We start from the raw sequence: 7,492 nt of genomic DNA, 5'->3' as shown, positions 1-7,492 counted from the left end.
TGCAATCATCCGCAAATAATAAATAACTAATGGGATGAGCTTTTTTCACAATTTTGATGCCATGTATTTTTCCTTCGTTTTCCGCTTTCTTTAGAGTTCTGGAGAAAACTTTCATACATAGGATGAAGAGGAAAGGGGACAAAATATCCCCTTTCCTAATCCCTCTAGTTGGATTGTAGGTTTCACAAGGGACTCCATTCAATAAGATTGCAAGACTAGTAGTTGATCTGCATTGATGTATGATATGGCACCAAGTTTTTGAGAAACCCATTTTTTCTAGGACAACTAATAGGAAGGGCTATTCAACTCTGTCAAAAGCTTTTGACATATCTATCTTAATGCCCATCCATTCCTGTAGATCTCTTCTGGTTCTCATATTATGAATAATCTCATGAGAAACCATAGTGTTGTCAGTTATCTGCCTCCCTAGAATTAAGGCAGATTGGTAGGGAGAGATGATCTTACACAGCAAAGGTTTCATTCGTTTGGAAATGAGTTTGTAAGTTGTGTTACAAAGAGATATTGGTCTAAAGTCCCCTGGCGTAGAGGGTAGTTGGACCTTAGGAATGAGGGATATAAAAGTGGTATTCATTTCCTTTAGCATATATCCAGTATCAAAGAAATTGTGAACTAGTTTTATCAGATCCTCTCCTATGGTTTCCCAATTATCTTGAAAGAAATTTGGGGGCAAACCATTGGAACCAAGAGATTTATTTCCTTCCATGGCAAACAGAGTATCTTTTATTTCAGCATCCTTAGGTGTTTCAAGGAGGAGCTCATTTTCTCTATCAGTAATAGAAGATGGTATTAGATTTATCAAATCCCTATTTAGGACAGGAGAGTTGTTATTGGAGATGCTCTTGAAATGGTCAGTTAGACAGTTTGAGATTTCACTTATTTTCTCCAACCAGGTGCCATTTGGATTTTTGATAGACTCAATTCTATTCCTGCTGTATCTTGTCCTGGCAACATTATGGAAGAAAGAGGTATTTATATCACCCAGATTTATTATCTGATTCCTACTTTTGATTTTTCAGTAATTTTCTTCAATATCCTGCCATTTACTCAGAGAGGTTTCCAATCTCTTTAGAGTAGTATGGCATCTATTGCTATTGTTAGACAACACTTCTATCTCCTTTTTGATCCTAGAGATATTGTTTTGAATGTTGCCAAAAGTATTTTTATTCCAACTATTGAGGGAAACTTTAACATTTTTAAGATTTTTTGCAAAAGAGAAACTCACAGATCCCTGTCTTGTTGTGCTCCAAGTATCCATGATTAATCTCTTGCAATCAGGATGTTCCATCCATCCCCCAAAATACTTGAAAGGATAAGCACCATCCTTCCAAATTGGGTTAGTTTTAATGATAATAGGACTATGATCAGATCCCCTTGCAATGAGATGATGGATTGTGGATTTTGGGAAAAGTTCAATCCATTTTTCATTGCTCATGGCTCTATCAAGTCTCTTTTCCACTCTTGAGTTATCAGTTCTATGGTTGCTCCATGTGTAAGGATAACCTTTAAACCCCAAATCTTGTAAATTCATATCAGAGATTTTATTTCTAAATATAGTGGCTTCTCCTTCATCAAATAAGTTACTTCCCTTTTTTTCCTCTCGACTGAGGACAACATTTAGGTCCCCCATCACAAGCCAATGAATGGTTATGGTTTCAGCTATACTAACAAGCATATCCCAAGACTGTTGTTTATTAGTAGGGTATGGGCTGCTATAGAAAGCTGAAACCATGTATAAACTGTTGGAACAGTTTTCTTTGGCTATAGCATTAATCTGGTTATGTGTTGAGCTATCTATGGTAATAGTAAGATTATGTTTCCAAATCAGGGCCATCCCCCCTGCTTGGCCTCTAGGAGGGACCAACCAATAGTTATGGACATTCACAGATTTTAGAATACTATGCATTTTTCTATTTTGTTGTTTAGTTTCTAGCAAGCAAATAATGTCTGGATTTTCCTTATTCCGGATATCTAGAAGGTACTTTTGAGTATTTTTTTTTGCCCTAAACCTTGCCAGTTCCAAGTTATAACTACAATAAATTCCCAGAAGTAGGATATTATAGGATAGTCCTTTCCCTTTTTCCTATGATAGAGCATACTAAGTTTTGAAAAAATTTGCTGGATAATATTATAGTGTAACTTGGAATGGATTAGTTTATAGTTTAGGATTACCTTTTGGGATTTGTCAGACCATCCTGCTCCAGTTCCTTCTTCCTCAGTCACTGTTACTTCTCTCTTTTTTTGATTATCCATCAATGGCATGTCCTTTGAATGACTGTCGTCTTTGTCTTCCATTACTTCTTCAAAAACCTCTTTTTCTTAGCCTGGCCTGAGTATTGTGCTCTTTCCTCCTGGTGGACAGCTTCAAATTTCTTGAGAAGGTTTGTTGGCCTTTGCTTCCTTGTCCAAGATTTTGTTGGGCTTTCTTAGACAGCTTGCTGAGGTAGCATCTTTTCAAAACCTGATGGGATTATAGGAGGAGACTTTTTGTTGTTGTTTACCACCTTCAATCTATCAGAAGTTTTGATGGATGGTGATCTTATTAACTTTATGCTCGAGTTTTCCTTGGTGCATTAAGCACTTCCTCCTCCTCCCAAGGAGAAACTTTGCTCCTTATCCCATTCCATGAAATTTGTCTTAGAGGGGATATTTGTGAAGGGATCAGCGAGATCAGCAGACTTCAAGTTATGAAAGAATTCTTCCTCCGTGATAGCTTTGCTATTTACCTCCCCTTCTTCATTACCTGTTTCAACAACTTGTGTTTCTTTGCCATAGAAACCCATTATTCTCAGAGCATTTGGGATGTCATTGTTTGTGACTTGTACTTTTACTAGGTACGAATCTGATGACTCCGAGTTTCCATTCTCACTGCCTTGAGATGGTTGTTGGCTGATATTTGAAGTACCCCCAACTTCCATACTACGATTGTTCGTTGCTCCCTCTTTGACAGTAGCTACTATGTCGACTGGTTTACATGCTATAGCTCCATGATCTGGAATTCTACAGATCTTGCATAACTTTGGGTGGATTGAGTAAGCATACCCAATCCTAGTCTTTTTGTCTCCCACATTCCAGTAGGCATTTCTTCTTTAAGATTGATAAGAACCATGACGTTCACATTCTTTTCATCTTCATCTCTCCCATATGGTCTTTTAGAATCTTTTAGAACTCCTGTTGGTTTGTTGATTTCATACAAAGCTTCCCAGGAAGTCATTCTTGTTGGAACCCTCTTTAGGTGGATTCTCATTAGAACATAATCAAACATCTTTTTTTTATCACAAATATCTTTTTTTATCACAAATAAGTTGTAGCTGGCGTTTAGTAATTGTCTGTTCGGAGTGCAAACCTGTCTTTTAAAGACTTTTTCATTTATTTGTGATTTTATCCATGAAAAGAAAAGAGTAATAATTTTTAAAGACAAACATCTTGTTTTTATACAACTGATTCAATTGATACTAGACAGAAAAATCTCAAAAATCATTTACAATGGATTTTCCACTAGTCCACCCATAGTTCTACAACTAAATCGTTTATTTCTTATGTTTGAAATTTGAAGGTAAATTCAAAGCAGTGTGATATTGTCATAGCATACTGATTTCTCCACCTATCCTCGAGGAGGACGAAATTTTTGTCCGACATTCACAAATTTAAAAAAAAGTCTATCCCATTTTAACATTATAGTTCAAGATAATATGTAAAATGAAATAAGCTTGTAATGACTATCAAAGTTTACTCTAAAGTAGTTACAGATTTAAGATGTTTCCTCGAGTAAGATAGAAATGTCACTGGTTGGTAAGGTGGCCGAAGGGCACAACAATTTTTTAACAATATTAGTGAATAACTATGATTTTTAAGTTAAAAGTTTAGATTGAACAATTTGATTCTCTATACAGAAGTTATACAGAGAGAAGAAAAAAAAGAAAGAAAAGAAGAGACGGTGAAGTTGTGTGACTGCGAACCAAGTAAAGGAAAGGATTGAGAGTAAAAAACATACACATTTATATCACGCAAGCCACGGGATTTCTCTCCGTAATTCTTGCGATCACTCTAGAATTATACTCCGTAGTAAAACAAAAGCGCATCATGGGGCCAAAATCATTAGAAAAACTAGGAATCCTATATTTGGTTGCTAGACTCGCAACAAAATGGGCACCGCGGTTTTATTTTTTGCAGACTCGCAACAAGATGGATACGACTATATTATAGAATATATAAGTTTTATTTTTTAAATCAATCTAGAATTGTACTACGTAGTAAAAAAAACACGCAACAAGATGGGCACGACTGTATTATAGAATATATAAGTTTTATTTTTTAAATGTTGGGGAAATTTTTGCAATGCGAACGACTAGTGCTTTTCAGCGAAATTGGTTAGCTCTCTGGCTCCTCTTGCGGCAACTCCTCCAGTCTTGGAGTTTAAAAAGCAACCTCAACATTTCAGTCTATACGTTGTGGACATTAGTATGTTTTTTCTACTTGTCAGTGGCGGAGCCAACTTTTAAGTTTAAGGGGACTAAATTTTTTTTGATAAACTTGGTGGACTAGATTATTAAAAATCAGTGGCTAAATCCTAAAAACTAGAGGATTAAACTAAAAAACTGAAGAAAACTAAGGCTAAACATGGATTTTTGAAATTTTAGGGGGCTAGAGCCAGGGTTAGTCAACCCTTGGCTCCGCCCTGCTTGTGGGTCACTTCGGGTATTTACCTTGAAACAACAAATTAGAGATGGAGGAATTCAAAGAGTTTGATTCTTTCGTCTCCTTCACGTAGATAATATCATCTTGAATTTGTTTATTTTCTTGTGTGCATATTGTATTCCTTTCAAGTTTGCAACTGTTTGGGTATGATGGGGTTTGTTATTACTGAAGATTGTGATTAGAAGACTGTTTGGATGATTATTTGAGGTGATTTCCAGTCCATAGTTTTCATTTTGATCAAGTTTGGAACAGATTCAGTTAGTATTCTAAATGTTTGATAAAATGTCTGACAGAGATTAACACCAAAGCCAGCGTCACTCTGAAGGCTGCTGCTGCTGCTGCTGCTGCAACCATTTCATTCCCTCTAAAGAAAGCTTCAAGATGTAAGCTTTCATTAATATACGCAATTTTTATCAGTTATAATGATGTAAAAGTTGAATGTGTTAGAAAGGATATTATTAGCTGTTGTTATGGCTCTAAGAAATGAGGTTGCAAACTGTCAGAACAACCTTTAAGTTGAATTATTTAACTGTTGATCAGACAGCCATCTACATCACTGAACACTTCAAACTGGAAATGAGAGGCATTAACTAAAACATATTCACCTCAGTCGCCAAAACGGCAAATACAGACCTGTTATTATTCTTATTGCAATGCCCCAAGTTACAAGTAGAAAGTAAGGGCTCCTTAATTGGTGCTCAGAGAATCACTCGCTCTACAAGGATTAAAGTAGAACCACACCTAAGCCATGTAGGTATTTCACTGATATTGTGGTTTCAATGTACCAACTGGCTGGGTTTTCGTTTTTTCTTTTTTTCTTTTTATGTTTGATTGATTTGTAACAGGATGACTATTCTGAAGATGAACAATTTAAGGTCAATTGGAAAAGAGCAGCTATCAATAGTGGCTTTGGTTTTGGATTTGTTGTTCTTCCACACTTTCCAAATACTTGTTTAATAATTGTTATTCAGCTTTCCCTAATTAGGGGGATGAACTCATTTCTGCTTATTAGTTTCCCTTCATTGATACCCCTCTTGCAGAAAACATGGGAGTGCTTTTGTTTTTCGCCAATATCGCCTAATTGGTTTTGCCCCAATTGCTCTAATTCAAAGAGTTTCTATGCATATTCTTAACTGGGGTTGTATATGGAGAGATGAATCGTAGCTTAGAGTTGTTTATGGATTGCTCTTAATTGATGATACTCACAATGGAAATAATGAGATAATTTTTAGTTTTTTTAGGGCACAGTTGTACTGGTAAATCCATAGAGTTACCATGTTTTTGCAACCTAGGGTAGCGTGGATATCCTAGGTACCCAAATGAAGCGTGGCATTACCATTGATATTGCCTTATGGAAGTTCGAAACTACCAAGTACTACTGCACAGTTATTGATGCTCCTGGACATCGTGACTTTATCAAAAACATGATTACTGGTACTTCTCAGGCTGATTGTGCCGTCCTCATTATCGATTCTACCACTGGAAATTTTGAGGCTGGTATCTCAAAGGATGGTCAGACTCGTGAGCACGCTCTTCTTGCTTTCACCCTTGGTGTCAAGCAGATGATCCGTTGTTGTAACAAGGTATACCTTTCTCACAGTTATTTTCCTGTCTATAAAATTTAGACTTTCCAATGCTGTTTATCCTTCCCGTGGCTAACTATTATTTCATGTGTTTCGTGTTTGTGTTTGTAGATGGAAGCCACCACCCCCAAGTACTCAAAGGCTAGGTACGATGAAATTGTGAAGGAGGTCTCATCTTACTTAAAGAAGGTTGGATACAACCCAGACAAACTTGCCTTTGATCCCATCTCTGGATTCGAGGGAGACAACATGATTGAGAGGTCCACCAACCTTGACTGGTACAAGGGACCAACTCTCCTTGAGGCTCTTGACAATATCTCTGAGCCAAAGGGACCCTCAGACAAGCCCCTTCGTCTTCCACTTCAGGATGTTTACAAGATTGGAGGTCTTGGAACTGTGCCAGTGGGACGTGTTGAAACTGGATTCATCAAGCCTGGTGGTTGTTACCTTTGGACCCACCAGGTTGACCACTGAAGTTAAGTCTGTGGAGATGCACCACGAAGCCCTTCAAGAAGCTCTTCCAGGAGACAATGTTGGGTTCAATGTCAAGAATGTCGCAGTGAAGGATCTCAAGCGTGGTTTCGTCGCCTCGAACTCCAAGGATGACCCTGCAAGGGAAGCTTCCAACTTCACCTCCCAGGTCATCATCATGAACCATCCTGGTCAGATCGGTAACGGTTATGCCCCAGTTCTTGACTGTCACACATCTCGCATTTCTGTGAAGTTTGCTGAGATCCTCACCAAGATTGATAGACGATCCGGAAAGGAGCTTGAGAAGGAGCCCAAGTTCTCTACGTTTTCAGTTGCAGCGTATCTAAGTTGCAAATCAGAATACTCACACAAAAATAATATATCTTGATATATTAACTGTAAGAGAAAGTAAAGGAACACTAACTGCAGAGAGGATTAAAAATTTAAAAAGATGATTGAGATATCATCTATTACTGCTGCTTCAGAGAATAAAAGAAATATAATTGAAAAAGAATCTTGGGGTTTCTTGATTTTCTATGTGTTTCTAAAGGAGATGAAATCTGTAGCGAGATAGAAAGAAAGAGAGAGATGGTGTATGAATGAGAGATTATGAGAATATGTTGTGTTTATATAGACTTAGACTTGGGGATATTCAGCAGTGGTGAACGTACAGTAGCCCTCGCTTCTTGACCTGATTCACCTGGTGCCCTAAACTTAACCTG

The 7,492-nt window shown here is 37.4% G+C and overlaps 1 protein-coding gene and 1 pseudogene across 1 annotated transcript; one reads left to right on the top strand and one right to left on the bottom strand.

The window, feature by feature from the left end:
* Nucleotides 1-298: 298 nt before the first annotated feature.
* LOC113337670 lies at nt 299-2,313 on the bottom strand. The gene is made up of 3 exons (XM_026583280.1): nt 2,191-2,313; nt 1,323-2,101; nt 299-962 (listed from the first exon to the last, which is right to left on the bottom strand). The coding sequence occupies exons 1-3, from the start codon at nt 2,311-2,313 to the stop codon at nt 299-301; spliced, it is 1,566 nt and encodes a 521-aa protein (XP_026439065.1).
* A 3,677-nt stretch (nt 2,314-5,990) lies between these two features.
* On the top strand, nt 5,991-7,198 carry LOC113337673 (annotated as a pseudogene).
* The last annotated feature ends 294 nt before the right edge of the window (nt 7,199-7,492 follow it).

Source organism: Papaver somniferum, unplaced genomic scaffold (genome assembly GCF_003573695.1).
Source record: "Papaver somniferum cultivar HN1 unplaced genomic scaffold, ASM357369v1 unplaced-scaffold_17, whole genome shotgun sequence".
In the NCBI taxonomy this organism is placed as follows: Eukaryota; Viridiplantae; Streptophyta; class Magnoliopsida; order Ranunculales; family Papaveraceae; genus Papaver; species Papaver somniferum.
Note: the sequence above shows the minus strand (reverse complement) of the source record. Positions and strands in the feature narration are given on the sequence as shown.

Bases quoted from the DNA above. Each gene is read 5' to 3' on its own strand.
- LOC113337670 (XM_026583280.1), bottom strand. From the start codon at position 2,313: ATGGAAGACAAAGACGACAGTCATTCAAAGGACATGCCATTGATGGAT. The intron at 2,102-2,190 runs GTAATCCTAAAC...GCTCTATCATAG, and splicing joins GGTCTGACAAATCCCAAAAG to GAAAAAGGGAAAGGACTATC. The intron at 963-1,322 runs GTATTTTGGGGG...TAATGTTGCCAG, and splicing joins GATGGTGCTTATCCTTTCAA to GACAAGATACAGCAGGAATA.